This window comes from Myripristis murdjan, chromosome 13 (assembly GCF_902150065.1).
Source record: "Myripristis murdjan chromosome 13, fMyrMur1.1, whole genome shotgun sequence".
Lineage (NCBI taxonomy): Eukaryota > Metazoa > Chordata > Actinopteri > Holocentriformes > Holocentridae > Myripristis > Myripristis murdjan.
In genome coordinates this window covers 28307730-28323151 of record NC_043992.1, presented here as the reverse complement: position 1 = coordinate 28323151, position 15422 = coordinate 28307730, and the positions used below count along the sequence as shown (strand labels likewise).

The window sequence follows — 15422 nt, the reverse complement described above, 5'->3', positions numbered from 1 at the left end:
ATAAAAAAATGATTTTTAGAAACTTCTTTATGAGACAACCCTCTGTTCTATCAGAAGACAACTTTATGTTACTCCACCACAGGGGGAAACTAATAGTGCTGTTTTTTTTTTTTTTTTCTTTATAACCAGGGTGATATTTCAGTTGTGTCTTGGGTGTTTAATTAAGTGTAGTTTCCCTTTAGTAGTGGAATGTGTGTCTGCTTTTTGTCGGCCCATTCCTCTGTGCCTTTTACAGTCCACCCACATGGTTTGTCTCAGCATTTATGATTTTTCTTATACCAGAGTTGTGAGGTTCCTAAATCACTTAAGCACACGGGGCCGAGCAGTCCACATTTAAACAATAAAAGCCTGTTATGGTAAGGGCCCTCAGATCTCCTACCACTTCATAAATACATGCGTATAAAAGGCAGAAAAAAAACATCTTCCATGACCAGAGAGAGCGAGAGAGAGCGTCTGAGAGCACACCTGCTAATTGGAGCCAGCTTGATGCGAAGCACGGCTGTCTGCTCTCTCCTCTCTATAAGCCCCAATCTTTTTCTCTCTTCTTTTTTACCCTCACCCTCCTTTTCTTGTAGCCCTGCTCCTCCAACTTTTATAACCTTCTTTCTTTCTATTTCCAACTTCTCCTTCCATATCCCTCCCCGCCTCCTATTCTCCCTCACCTTCTGTCTCTTAGTCTGCACTTCCTCTCCTCTTCCTCCTCCTCCTCCTCAGTCCCTCATCCTGCTTTTTTACCCCCTTACAGATGGAGGCAATGACAACCAAAACAACTCTCTCCTAACTCGGGGTAACTAATTGTTCCGGGCTGTGATGGATGGAAGCGTGGAGAAAAAGCGGGGTTCAATTGCATGAGTGGCTGCGAGCGAGTTGGCAAGTTAGCACCTAGTCTGAGCATGACCTCCACTTGACCTTGTGTCTGGATCTGGGCTGAGCGACTGGGCCGGGGCCCCCCTCAGCTCCAGCTGCTAATGGGCGTCATGTCGAGCTGCGGCTGCACCAGGGTCAAAGGGCGCGGGCGCTCACCAGACGGCCAAGTTTAGGATTGCGGTGAGGAGGCTGAGTGACACTTGGCATATGTGCCAATGAAGACTCTCGCTAATCAACACATGTGCATGCAAAGATGTGCACACACACACACACACACACACGCTCATGTAAACTGCATCATGCTGCAGAAAGTTCTCCTTTTCCTCATCGTCGGCTGGCCGTCATAGGTTCATATAGATCTGAGGCGTCTTTGAAGGCCTTTGAACTCTGCTAAATGACTTGACCTTGTGGCATCTGGCTGTATCTGTGTGTGTGTGTTTTTTGTGCGTGTTTGTGTGTGTGTGTGTGTGTTTTGTGAGGGTATGTGGGTGAGTGGGTGGCCTACATGGGGTCTCATTTCTGTTTCACAGCAAAGCAGGGCATTGCAGACGTTTGTGTTGACGACTGCTAAATTAAAAGCAAACCGAAGATTATGACAAATCTAAACATTACTTTTATGAAGCAGAGGGGGACGGAGGAAAAAACATTTCTGGAAATCTTTCATGCTCGGTCTTTGCTGTGTTAATTGTGCTAGCAATCAACTACTTTGCAGTGATTTGTGTGTGTATGTGTGTGTTATTTAGAGTGTGTATATATATTTGTGTTTCTGTGTGTGGGTGTGCATGGTGTATGTGTTTTTGTGTGTGTGTGCGTGCACGCGCCATGAACCGAGGGAACAGATAATGTGGCTGCTTGGAAGGAGGAAGCAGCTTGGGAAATGATTTCAACAGCTCTCATAATTAGAGGAATATCATAAATTAAACTTGTGTCTGCCGTTGCGTTTGAAGAGCACTCAAAAGTAATAAATTCTGGATGGTTAACATATTTGCATTCCATTCGGCAGGCAGCGTTGGGCAGGAACAGCTGTTTTCCACGTCTTTTGGCAGCAGGAAATGCACATTGCTCACTCAAGGTGCTTTTAGATACATTGAAATGGCAGAAAAAAAAGGGAAAGCGACTTTTAACTTGAACGTGGAGCTGCTGCTGTGTGCTCTGTCTCTGGAACGAACTCGGCGGGGAACAGCGCATTAATGAAGTTCTTCAAATATGGATCTTCTCACTTTCAATAGGACCGTTTCTTTTTCAATCTGTCTATTGCTTGGAAATGTCGACTGGCAAGCTTTTTTGTAGTGCTGAGCCGTCTGTGTGTGTGTGTGTGTGTGTGTGTGTGTGTGTGTGTGTGTGTGTCTTGGTGTGTGCTCATCTGTGTGCATGCGTGTGTGGATGGAGAGTGCTCATATCTAGGGTTTTCCTGGTACTTTATGTAGACTTTGGTTGTAATGCTACCAGTTGGGTAAGTCTGGTGAAGGTGGCTGTTGAAACCCATTGTAAAGAGTAAATACCTCACATTTATAAATAAGATCGTGCCTTAGATGTTGAGAAAAAGACTTTGAACTTTTTCTGCCTCGCGAGAAAGGTTTGATGGGAAAGGAAAACCCTGACACCCTTTCACATTTCACTGTTTTAGCAATTTTGATAGCACCCTTCACCACTGACTTTCAGACTGTTGCAAAAACACTTGTGGCCAGATGTTTTGACTCTCATCATTTGTTTTAATTAGAATCATAGCACTCTTTGGGTCCAGTCTAGCCGGTGGTGCACAAGTAATATCATATATAATTTTGTGATTTTAGTTACAATTAAAAATGACATTAAATATTAGAGTAATAACAAAATTACAGCAATGCGTTTAGAAGACTTGCTGTAGATGAAACTGATCATTGGTGGTACAAGATGACAAAAGTACAATTATAATGCTCCTCAAAACCTCAAGCCTAATTATCCTAATTCATCATGATTGCACTATGTAGTCAAATAATTGGGATAATCATTCTAGACATAATAGTATAACTCTATGAACAGGTCCAGTCTTGGGCCCTGTTCTCACTAAGTTGGATAAATTTGGTTTGATTCATCCACACTGCATCAGACTATAATTTTCAGAGCATTTTAAGACCATTTGCCATCTGCTCTCCACATTGAAACGCCTCAAAGTGCTTAAAGCGTGACTATGCACATGACATGTGCGAGCTTGATGAAAGAATATGACCCAGAACATGACAATCCAACGTCAGTTGTTTTCAGAAAGTCCCGTTTTCCCCTTCACACGACAACACCAAAGCAGTGTTCTCAAATTTACACACCTTGGCGGCCCAGTCGGAGGAAAAAAAGGATGCATTGGACCTAGCCTTAGTCTGATGAGAATCCCTTTTTCGCTTTTAGGCTTTTTAGTGTGTGAGACAGACACTGGTCAGACAGAGGTCAGTGTCGCGAGCATCTATTGAAATGTGATAGGGTTAAAGTTACATAGCCATTAATCACAGCTGGGCCACACTGGACTAAAGGCCAGACACCCTGGTGAATCCGTCACCTAGAACTTCACTTTGCTGCTATGTTGTTATGTTTGCTGCCATTGGGCCAAATAAAAATGTGGACATGTATGTTGTTTAGTTTTCCAAACAAAGGTGGTTTGGGGGATGAGGAAACAATGTAAATGTCTATCACTGCTGCTTGAATAGGGGGAATGGGAGGAAATTGATGGAACAGGGAGGATGACAGGACTGTGTGTGAGATTTTGTGTGTGTGTGTGTGTATGTTTATGTGTTTTTCTGTAGGCTGCAGGGAGGAGTAGCCCAGCCCAATCCCCAGCCTTCGCACCATGAATAATGATTTAACCATGGTTGGATGCCATTTGAGACGTTCACCTGTATCCGACACTAGTGGTATCGCGTAGCTGCCATTAATGTCCAATTTTCAATGAAAACCATGTTTAGCAGAAATAGAATACAGACTGATAAGGGTAACACACCATCCAGCTTCACACCCGGCCACATAATTACCCCAATGGGCCGTGGTGAGGGATCATATCCTGGTGCGCACTGGGGGGTCAGCGGCGATAAGCTTCAGCCCAGCTCCCAACATGCAGCATAATTACTCTATTGATAATTCACCAGGAAAATGGTCCCAGCCAATTGCAGAGCTCCGATTTAATGGATTGGATGGCGAAAGGAGGGAGAAACGGAGGAAGGAGGTTGAGGTGGGGTGGGGGGGGAAGAGTGTGTGCAAGGGTGTGTGTTGGGGGGACAACCAGCAAGGGCCTTTTAATAGAAATGAAAATATGTTTAGGCCATAGGGGGACCCATTTTCCCTGGAGATAATAAGGCCAATAAAATGTAAAGCAGGGGAAGGGCTTGGCATGTGGTCCAACTGTGGCTGTTTATCTGTGTGTGTCCTGCATTAGCCCATTTATCCCCAGCCTCAAATTAGCTAATCATTCTCCAAGGGGAAGGACTTGGTCAGGAAATTGACATTTAGCAGCATAGGCTCACTCTATTAACTACAGTAAATTTAATTTGCCGCACACCCCAGAAGTGTGCTGTTTTCTTTGCCTTCAGAGAGAGAGAGAGCGAGAGAGAGAGGGAGAGAGCGAGATGGACACAGAGAGAGGGAGAGAGAGAGAGAGAGAAATGGACACAGAGAAAGAGGGAAAGAAAGAGAGATTGTGTGTTTATTGCATCTGCTGCTCCTGGCTACAGTTTGCTTGGCTGGAAATATAAGACTAAGGCCTGGAACACTGCAACTCCCTTGTATTTCCCCCTCATGTACTGTTGATTACAAACATACGCAGGCATTGTCGACACATAGATTCACTCATTCCAAGGTCTGTTTTGGCCATTGATGGATTATCTCGCCTGGAGACTCCAAACCCCAAAAATGCCAATGTTTTTCTTCTCCTTTTTTCCCATTAGCTGTATTTCTTTGACCAGAGTAATCGTAACCTCAGTAAACACCGTATTAAACGTACAACTTCAAATGTCCTGTGGCTTATGACTGCTTTTACCTCTACCTCTGAGTCAGAAGTTTCAGAATAATAATTTGTGATAATCACTCCAGGGCAGCTGGTTTTGAATCTCTTCTGCAGAATGCCATAAGACCGGCTCTACTGTGGGAAAACTTATGAGGACAAAAACAAAGGACTGCTATAGCAGCTCAGATAACTGTAGCATTATATCTGCATTTATGCCGGCTAAAACAAGACTGGAAATGCCATTGGTAATCCAATTGTCAAACCAGCTTGGGACCGAAATTTCGGAGCTCACATTTCATAATATAAAAACAATATAAAACGCAGCATGACATTTATTCTTACGTAATGATCCCTGGATTTGAGAGGAAAGTGCCTTATGAGCTAAAGCTATAGCGATGTGTTAAAGATATGATTCATTCCAAGACCTTTTCTTATGAAACAGAATATGTTCTCTGAGGATAGAGTGTTCTGTGTTTATGGGAAAATTGATTAACTTCAGGTAGTAACTGTTTTCTTTTATTCTCCAGAAGAATGCCGTTTTGGACTGGAAGCCTAGAAATAGCTCGGCGTGCTCTTCAGTGATCAGGACAGCCCCGGCCTAATTGATTCCAACAGTTGTCAGAGTGTTGTGTGTTAGGATGGTGACAGGCGTCTGAAGAAAATGATTAGTTTTCTGTCGGGAGGGAGACAGCTCTGGATGTCCCAAACTGCAAACTAATAAAGGGGGGAAAGCAATAAAGCTCGTGGACAGCAGGTTTGACTGTTTTTATAGACAAATCAATAAAATGATAGATGATGGAAAATAACGGCATCTCAGCTGCCGATTTCTACTGGGCTTTCACATCACTGCCCTCTCCCGCACTCAACCACAGACGTGCACACGCACACCGAGCACGTGCGCGCACACACACTCCAGCAATACACATAGATAAAAAGGTCTTCTCGAATGAATAGAGGCATGTGTGATGTTTTGTTTTGTAAATTTGTGCCTCTCTGTGTTTATGACCATTATTAAGGAACGAGCCCCATTTTCAGTTCTGTTTCCTCTGGTGCATGTTTGTGTGTTCGTGTGTGTGTGTGTGTGTGTGTGTGTGTGTGTCATAAGTAACGGTGTAAATCTCCCAGTGTAAATCTCTTTGCGACAGAGGGCCAGTGTCAGGATCAATACTGAGGACAGGTCTTTCTCATTCTTTGAGCCTGCCTCTAATTGGCTCCATTTCCAGCCTGTGTGTGTGTGTGTGTTTGTGTGTGTGTCATTGTGTATATGACTTTCCAATAAATGAATTTTCAGGCTCAAAGAATGTTCCATCCATCTGGGATTTTTTTTTTCTCGTTTACTGTAGTGTACTGTAGTGTAGTGTTAATTATGAATCAGAAAATGTGGCCATGACTTGCAGTGTCTTGTAACGTCCCCAAAGTTGGTCTCCTGTTTTTTGTTATTCGTCAGTGGATCCAATGTGGAGAGATTTGGCTCTTGATGACATTACCAAGAGTCTCTCTGCCCTGTGTTTTGCCCCGGGTGTCGAAAACTCATTTTTATACCCTGCTGCACAAGATAAAAGGGATTTAATCCTTTCTATCCTTTTTAGGGTGTATTCTAATTGTAAGACCCTGACTATTTTCATTTTTCCCTTTAAGAGAGTAGATAGTTCCCACTCATATATTTTATTGTTTTTTTTGTTGAAGATTCATTGAACAGAAGAGTGATTAGAGAGGAAATACATGTCAAGTATTAACAATACTTTGTCTGTGATGTGCATATTAAAGGAAGAATTGTATTTTAAAATACTCGGTGGTGATTTTTTTTTTTTTTTTTTATCCCTGTGCATAATGTGCCAAACAGATGACTTGATGTCACGTCAAGATATATGTAGCAAAAATTGGAAAAAACAACAACAACAAAACATTCAAAACTTTGAAAACTTAAAAGATCAACAGTAAGCATCAGGTCTTGCTGTTAGCTCCTCAGAAACAAAGAGCAAGTGCTTCTTAGTGAGACTCGCCATTTTGCTGACATTCAACAATCATACAAGGCGAAATCCACTGTGGATGAGGAAGAGATGCTCGTTTCTGCACTGGTAGTGGCCTCAATAGACCAAAATGCAATGCAGCTGACACGACATGTGTTTTTCAGAAAAGGGCACGGCTCTCACTTTTTCTTTACTGGGAAAACTTGCTCTCTTGCTTTTACTGTTGCTATCACTATTGTTATTCTCAATCTCTTTCTCCACCTACACATGTAACCAACAGCTGTATGGAAAAAGTTCAGGCATCTTCTCCGGGGGTTGTCAAAAGGAATTCTGGGACATGTAGGAAATCACTAACTGAAGTAAACAAGATGTTTGGGAGAAAGTGAATACAGCAAAAAACAAAACAAAACAAAACAAAACAAAAAAACACATATCATTGTGTAGTATCTGTATCTAGTATCTTTTTTTCTTTAATAGACGGAACAACAACCTGTGTCTCAGTCTTGAGACAATGATGAATAAAGAGTTCTTTTTGTATATCCAGTGGATTACCAGCTGTAATCTGAAGTGTGTCCTTGCTCTTTGTGTCTTTCAGGTCTTATTCTCGCCACCGGCGGTCTCGCAGCAGGACTCGCAGTCACAGTCGCCGGAGGAGCTGCAGCAGAGAGCGAGACCGGAGCCGGCGTAAGGCCCGCGACCGGGACAGAGAGAGGGAGAGAGACAGGCGAGACCGAGACAAAAACAGAGACAAGGACAAGAGTAAGGACAAGGCAGACAAAAAAGGGTAAGTGATGAATCATCTTGTACACACACACACACACACACACACACACACACACACACACACACACACACACACACAAACACACATTCACACTCAAACAAATCTTGGCTTTTCCCAGGCTCAGTCCAAAGCCAGCTATAAAGGAATACAAAATATTTTAATGTCAGTATAACGGTGACTTAAATATGGAGCTCAGTCCCAGCTCCTCCATCCCTCCATCCATCACTCGACTGTTCCATCCATCAATCCATCAATCCCTTTCTTCCTGTATTTCCCATAGCTATCAAGCATGGGCGGCTCTTTGTTTGTAATGTGATATCGTTCCCTGTTGTAAGAGAGGTGATATAAGAATAGATGGTAGGTGGGAGTGCTGCGCAGGTCCAGTTGTTAGAGAATGTTTGGGTCACCAGATGAGGCCTAATGTCTTTACCTCTGTGTTTCAGCCTCCTGGCCCAGGTGCAATATGTCTAGATACATAATAAGATCATACGCATCTCCACTGACTTGGTGCTTGTGCCGCAAATAGACAATAAACAAGATCCCCTGATGAGGGTCGGCAAATGATGATGTCTTCACGTGTGATCGTAGGCTTTGCAGAGGCCCGAATATGCAGCGAGAACAGATTCCAGCTCTAACTGTCCCATAACATTGGGTTAACGCTGGCACAGTCCGCCGCTCTCGACCTTTACCAGAATAGATCCCTAAATCCCGCCCCACCGCGGCATGCTCTAATGTGATTGGAGGCCACTGTAATGTGATTGGAGCCCAGTTGTTGTCTGTCATATTGAATGGCACAGATGTGGGTTTCAGACTGTGGATCCCACGAGTGATGGAGACCATGTTCTCCAACACCTCAGCTCTCCAAATGAACTTTATCTTGGCATAAACTCACAGTCTGGACCAGGGATATCAGAATCGATACTCAGATAACAAGTCAGTACCAGTATTCTGAAAACGATACCAATACCAGTGTTTTTAGTAATGGTAGTGATAACTCGGTCTGTTAATCAGTGTTGTTTTCTAATGTAGTCTAATGTAGCCCAAATGTTTAGACACTTGAAACATTCAAACATGCTTACAGGACTGTGAATCAAAATGAAAGCACAGAATTATACCTGGACATTTCATACACTTCCTCTATTTTGAAATCAGCATTTTGTTGTGCTGCTTTCTTTTCTACTAGAGGCTACAGGTCAGTATTGCACTTGAAACGCAGTGCTCTCACTCTAATTTAGCCCACATATTTAAATATTTGAAACATCAAGTTCCTGTTTACTTCATTTATCACGTATCAGGTATCGAGATTGTTGTGATGTTGTGAGCATTCCTACTCTGGGCTGTGTTTGGGCCTAAATATCATTTCATTTTCATAATGAGATGATTCAAAAATTGAGCACATAGATTTAAATATTTAGGTCAAAATCATGAACTCATACCATACATGTTTTCAGTAATGATATGGATTTAATTGGGTCTAAATTCCTAACTGCTATATGTAACTGAGTGCTGCAAGCGAGGGAAATCTGCCTTGAGTTTGAATTTCATATCTTTGAAACCATTTTTTTGAAATATATAACAGGTACAGGTTTTCATTTTTAATAAAAGCACTTAATTTAAGTTGAATATTGCACGTCACTGTTTCTTGAAATGGATTTTCTGTACCCTTGATTTTTCAGTGAGCATCTGGTTACACAAAAATGTAAGGTGGTTCAACCACAAGCCAAGAACAGGCAGTGCACATCCACAGAGCACATTAGCTTTTTTTGTTTTTTTTTTTATCACTGAGACAGATCCTGCCATGTTCCTCATCAGAGTCCCACTGCTCTCTCTTTGGAGTGACATATTCCTGGTTTTCCAATGGACTGACCTACACAAATGTGTGATAATAGCCTCACTGCGATTTCTGATTTTAAAGCTGTTTGATCTGACTGAAACTCAGATGTTTCCTTGATGCAATACTTGAAGTGGATGATGAAACTCATTACTCTAGCATTGGCCATAAGAGACAAAAATGTCCTAGGACAGTCTGTGGCTGTTGTTTTTTTTTTTTTTAAGCAGCACTATTGCCACATCCCCTCTGGATAATGTGCCTGCAGTCTCAGATCTAAGTCAAGACGCAGATTCAGACCCGTCAGTCAGAGGTGAGACACTGCACTGTGCTTGTTTTAGGTCAGGCTTTGTCGCAGTTTACAACACTTGAGTTACACACGTGTTGTTTATTGAGCTGAATCTGTTTGTTAAATTAAAGTGAAAAGTAATTATAGTAAAAAAATTGCTTCAGCTTGCTTCAATTGCTTTTCAGCTCGATTACAAAATGTACTCCCTCAACACTTTCTGTGTATGCAGAAGAAACTGTACATGTGTCATCATTATCATGTGTAGTTGTCATAATCTCCAATTGTCAGGTATATTTTAAGGATATATACACTTTACTCCAAAGAGAATTAATTTTACTAGAAATGGAGTTCAAATATTGTTTAATATATTTTTTGTGTTAATTTGGAAGCATGTAATTCAGGGGTTTTTTTTAAACATTTTTTCAATTGTTGATTTATAATTCTACCCTTTTAGCCAGTCCACCCCTAGAAATCGCTGGCAACAATATTGATTCAATTTTTGTTAAATCTGTTTGACATTTTTCATATATTTTACTAATTTCTGTAAGTATTTTAAAAGGTCTGGATGTGCGCATCATTTTCAAAGTAAAAGCGCTATATTTACTTGCAGCTGTTACATATTGCCTTTCTTAGATCCATATCAGAAAAACAAATAAAGCTAACACAGTGAAATGTATGGCCAGCAGACTATATCTCTCTATTTTCTTATTAAGGCTTCAATATCCTTCAGCACCGATAGGAATCTCTGCCTTTATTTCTGACCCCGCTTTAGCTTGTCTGTTTGTGTGCACGTGTGTGTGAGCTCATGCATGCATGTGTGATGGGCTTGTGAGCGCATGTGTGTGTTTGTGCATTTGCATCCGTGGCGATCTTCATTTATTTATTTCAAACGGTCTGTCTGGCTATCTGGCCATACAGCTTACTTAAAACTCCAGGGTTCATAGAGAAAAGTGGATTTGAATATACAATTTCCAGCCCTCAGAAAAGTTGGGGAAAATTATTTTATTTATTTATTCATTCATTTACTTATTTATTTATTTATTAATTTGGGGAAAAAAATGCATGAGGATTTCTGTTTCTGTGTGTTGATGCATCAGTTTGTTTCAGTCTGGTGGAGAAAGCTAAAAAGAGCTTATTTTACCTCTGCGAGCAAATCCTATCCACCTTTTTGGTCAACCTTATTGCAGTTGGTTTTACAGGAATTTAAAAAAATGAAGAAATTACCTATACAGGCATGTCTGTCTAAAAAAGTAGTTTCTTTTGGTCATGGAAATTGAACTAATATTTATGGAGAAGTCATGGAAGAGTCATTTACAACCACTGGTAGAAAACAAAACAAAACAAAAAGAAAAAACAGTGTATGAACCCTGATTGTAAAAATACTTTGTTGCACTTTGACCGTTGACCTGAAAATGTGACTTGCTTATAAAGTTTGTAGAAAAAGGAGGTTGCACTTCAACAGTAAAATTCTCAGTGGAGTGCTAAACCCAAAATCCAACGAGCATATTTGAGGAAATGTGAAAAGATAGCACATCCCAAATTTTTAAGTCAAAAGGAGGACAAAATACTCACATTTCACTTGTCAATGCTGAGATGTGGAAGCGTTTTTCTAGTGTGATGTGAACCAAATAAACAGGTGAAATGTGAGTTTTTTTTCCTCCTTGACATGAAAATTTGGGGTGTGCTACCTTTTCACTTTTTTTTTTTTTTTTGAATTTGCTTATAAAGTTCTTGGTTTGAATTCTCTAATTGTTCTTGACTGAAACATTTACTGCATGACGACACCTTGCATTTTTTGCCCTTTGGAAGAACAATCCTAGTCTTCATTTTTTGGTGGTGTGTGGGATTCCTGTCTCTTAACTGTCTGTATCAGGGCTGGTCTTCCTGCAGACCTCGATAAAACATGATCCACTTAGTGATGATCCACATCCGAATGCTGTTAGACTCCGATGTAACTCTTGTTCCCCGTGAAATCACCCACAGGAGTTTAGCAGCCTCTTAGCCTAACAAGCGCTCCTTTAGCAGAAGAAAGGCAGAAGCGACGAGATGTTTCAGGCAGATGTAAAACGAGGCTCTGTGTTCTACCTGTCTGTGACAAGACACTTCTCCTTTTTCCTCCGTCTCTTCCACTCTTCTTCTTCTTTTGCTCTTAACAGTATTTGGGAGGGGGATCTTAATGCAAGCCCCGAATCCCCACCACACACACACACACAAACTGTACCACTCCAACCTCATTTACATCCAGGTTGCCTTGCTGGGAGAGGAGCGAAGCAGTATGATGTTGAAGGTTGGGGGAGGGAAGGTGTATGTGTGTGTGTGTGTGTGTGTGTGTGTGTGTGTACGTATGTGTGCAGGGGGGTGTTCATGAGCTTTTTAGTGTCTGTCAGGATGAAAGAGGGGCCCCTCAGAGCGGCACCCTAACGCTGACTCTGTGTGCGTGTGTGTGTGTGTGTGTGTGTGTGTGTGTGTGTGTGTGTGGTGTTGTCATCATTAAACATTTAACACTCCTCTAGTATGACAGCAGGCAACTTGGTGCTCCGGCGGCATGTTTTCATGCAAAATTTATTGAAAAAGACGAGTCGTTGTTAAGAGATCTTGTTGCCTTTCACCAATGGCAAAGGGTAAGTGGGTGATTGTAGCACGGTGTGTGTGTGTGTGCATGCGCGTGTGTGTTTGTGTGTTTAGCCAGACAGTGTACAGGGGCAGCAGGTCAACTTTGCTCTGTGTAATCCTCTGGCTCAGTGTTTACTGAGAGAACACAACGGCTTCCTCTAAGAACCCACCCGGTGCTCAACAGTGTTTGTGTTTGTGTTTTTTGTTTTTTTTTTTTTTTGGAGGTTTTCTATTGACCGGTGCTTAGTTTGACAAAAAGATTTAGTTCTCATATATATTCAGCATAGAATTGGGAAAAAAAAAAAAAAAAAAAAAATCAATACAGCTGAGAATCACGATATATAGGCTATATATTTTTGCAATACTTCATGGACCTTAAGTAGTTACACAGTATAGCTCCTTATATTGATATGTATCATTTATGCACTTAGTTTCTTATGGCATCTACATTTCAGTGCGCTGTGTTAAGTAAGTGAGTCGTGCTAATTCTGTTTAATAAATTGGAATTGGAATTTTGAATCAGATTGTTGCCTGATTTATCACAGCAGAACATGATGTCTACTCCGTTTTTTTTTTTTTTTTTTTTTTTTTTTTTTTTTTGCATTAAGTTGCATTTTAGGCTGTGCATATATATGTTCAGTCAGTTCTGCAGAATATCGCAATGTATCGTGATGCAAATCGTATTGTGAGCTTGGCATCCACAATGTTGTATTTTTTGCCGATATGCTCATATTTTTCCTATTTTTGGGCTGATTGCTGATGTCAAAACAGATATTTGCACATATTTTTTTCCCCACGTAATTGCAGAGAACATCAAGTCTCTCCTATAGTAGAATTAAAATTATTATTAACATTATTATGGCTACTCTTATTGTGACGGTGCACTGGCAGATGCAGACATAAAATATAATGTTTTTCAAAATGTACACAATCAGTCATTATCAGTTGGACTTGTGCTGATATTTGATATGCTGATATTCACTTATTTTCATTTTCAAGCCTTTAGTGGCAGACGCTGATGATGTTCCGGTGTTATTGCACATCCCTATGATGAGCCATGTATCCTGATACGTATTGAATCGTGAGGTGCTTCCCAGTATACCCAGCTGTAGAGTTGTTGCTATTGACCAGAAGAATGGATAAAATTACTTGCTTGCTTGCCCTTTCACTGGTGTATTGTGTAGTTTGGGAACAACTGTTGCTCTTCAAGGGGGTTTCTACACTATACGGACAAAAATATTGGGACACCTACACAATACACCCACAGGAGCTTTTATGACATCTCCTTTTAAATCCATAGGCATTAATATGGAGTTGGTCCCCCCTTTGCAGCTTCCACTCTTCTGGGAAGGCTTTCTCCCACATTTTTGAGTGTGTCTGTGGGAATTTTTGCCCATTCATCCAGAACAGCATTTGTGAGGTCAGACGCTGATGTTGGACGAGAGGGCCTGGCTTGCAATCTCCGTTCTGGTTCATCCCAAAGGTGTTGGATGGGGTTGAGGTCAGGGCTCTGTGCAGGCCAGTCAAGTTCTTCCACACCAAACACACCCAACCATGCCTTTATGGAGTCATGCTGGAACATCTTGACTATGCTTGGTGATGTAAGGCTTGCATGTGGCTGCTCAGCCATGGAAACCGATGCAGTGAAGCTCCCGGCGCTCAGTTTTTGTGCTGATGTTAATGCCAGAGGAGGTTTGGAGCTCTGCAGGTATTGAGTCAGCAGAACGTTGGCCACTTTTACACACTATGCGCCTCAGCCCTTGGCAAACCCGCTCTGTAACTTTACGTGGTCTGCCACTTGGTGGTTGAGTTGCTGTGGTTCCTAAACACTTCCACTTTGCAATAATACCAATTACAGTTAATTATCGAATGTCTAGGAGAAAAGAGATGAACTGTCTTGTTGCAACAGTGGCTACATGACTATTACAGTACCACACTCAAATTCAGTGAGCTCTTTCGAATGACCCATTCTTTCACAAATATTTGTAATGATAAAGAGGTGTGGCCTAATATAATATATGTTCATACTGAGTAGGGATGCACTGATTCGACTTTTTCAGTTCTGATGCCGATACCGATGCCGGGGCCTCACGTATCGGTCGATACCAGATATCGATCCGATATTGTTGATTTAAGAAGCTGCAAACCTCAACAGCAGCGGCGGCTCCCTTTGATCTGTTCAGCTGCTGGAATTCCTCGTGCTCCTTCGCGTGGTGTTTCTGGAGGTGCTTTATTAAATTGGTGGTACTATATCTGGCAGTGCTACCACCACCCCCGGCAACAATCATTTTACATACATTGCAAACTGCTGCCGAGCTAGTTGGCGTGCTAAGGGTGAAATACCTCCATATCGCAGACCCTTTGGTTTGCTCCATGTTGCTTGTGTTTGCAGCTCAACTCAATCAACTCTCGCGGCACATGCCGTATGACGTAGCCCATGTTGCAAAGATTTAAAGGGGAAGGATCGGTCTTATTGATCAGCTGCTTTTACAGATACCCGATCCAGGTGAAATGTTGATATCGGCGCCGATATCCGATGCTAATATCCAATCAGTGCATCCCTGATACTGATAAATGGCAGGGTTTCAGTTGTGATGGAAATCCTAGAAAGGTCATCAAATTTGGATTTCTTTTTTTCCAGGCGTGGAAATGTTTGCAAAATGATGAAATATGCCTAAAGTTGCCTAAAGCGTTGGAAATTTTCATTGATGACCATGTTAAGTTGAGCTAGAACATGAGAAGGGAGAACTATCAAGATATTTTTATGTCCTTGAAGTCAACTTTTGTATCACTCTAGGAAACACCCATATCATCAAGAGACATGATGGTTGCTATGAGACATTTTTTATTTGTCTTGCAATTCCACCCCACTTCTTGTAAAAGTAGTTTTACTCTTTACACTGCAGAAATGCAATCATAGAAATTTGGTATGTGGTGAGTCTAGAGGTGGTGCTGGTGTTTATCTGACTTCTGCTGCTCTGTTCCACCACACACTTTGATCCTCTCTGCCTCGGTCTCTTTCTGTCTTTCTGTGTTCTTCACTCTCTCCAAACTGGACTTTGTCATCAGAAAATTGTCTGGTGTTCAGGAACAGTCTTCATCCC

At 41.6% G+C, this 15422-nt stretch overlaps 2 protein-coding genes across 3 annotated transcripts in view; one reads left to right on the top strand and one right to left on the bottom strand.

Annotated features, from left to right (window-relative positions):
• rsrc1 (arginine/serine-rich coiled-coil 1) overlaps positions 1 to 15422 on the top strand; it is a 133082-nt gene that overhangs the window by 16414 nt on the left and 101246 nt on the right. For both annotated transcript variants that reach the window (XM_030067873.1, XM_030067874.1), the window contains exon 4: positions 7400 to 7588. In XM_030067873.1, the coding sequence (XP_029923733.1) occupies positions 7400 to 7588 (189 nt within the window). The remainder of the gene's footprint in view (positions 1 to 7399; positions 7589 to 15422) is intronic.
• The window catches only part of shox2 (shox homeobox 2), a 49852-nt gene that overhangs the window by 27319 nt on the left and 7111 nt on the right, over positions 1 to 15422 (bottom strand). Inside the window, exon 2 of the mRNA XM_030067875.1 lies at positions 7357 to 7459. The gene's annotated coding sequence lies outside the window, so the exon portion shown is untranslated. The remainder of the gene's footprint in view (positions 1 to 7356; positions 7460 to 15422) is intronic.